General features: G+C 66.7%; 1 protein-coding gene across 1 annotated transcript in view; it reads right to left on the reverse strand.

Annotated features, from left to right (window-relative positions):
- The window catches only part of LOC104621696 (collagen alpha-1(VII) chain-like), a gene marked incomplete at both ends in the record, with an annotated part of 7,905 nt that overhangs the window by 7,196 nt on the left and 466 nt on the right, over positions 1 to 243 (reverse strand). Inside the window, one exon of the mRNA XM_010288241.1 lies at positions 134 to 175. Coding sequence (XP_010286543.1) covers positions 134 to 175 — 42 coding nt within the window. The remainder of the gene's footprint in view (positions 1 to 133; positions 176 to 243) is intronic.

Genomic DNA, 243 nt, shown 5'->3' on the forward strand with positions numbered 1-243 from the left:
GCAGCATTAGGGGAGGGGGGCGGCCACAGGGCTCGCTCGCCCCCCAAGAAGGCAGGATGAGGTGATAGGGGGGATAAAGTTAATGGGGGGGATAAGGCTAATGGGGGGGATGAGGCTAATGGGGCCAACTCACAGGTTCTCCTAGCAGCACACCCTCCAGCAGCGCCGGCTCCCCCTGCAGCAACACGGGGCGCTCAGGCATGCCCACAGAGGGTGCCAGGGGCCTGCGGGCCCCTTCCCGCG

Source organism: Phaethon lepturus, unplaced genomic scaffold, assembly GCF_000687285.1.
Source record: "Phaethon lepturus isolate BGI_N335 unplaced genomic scaffold, ASM68728v1 scaffold27095, whole genome shotgun sequence".
Taxonomy (NCBI): Eukaryota; Metazoa; Chordata; class Aves; order Phaethontiformes; family Phaethontidae; genus Phaethon; species Phaethon lepturus.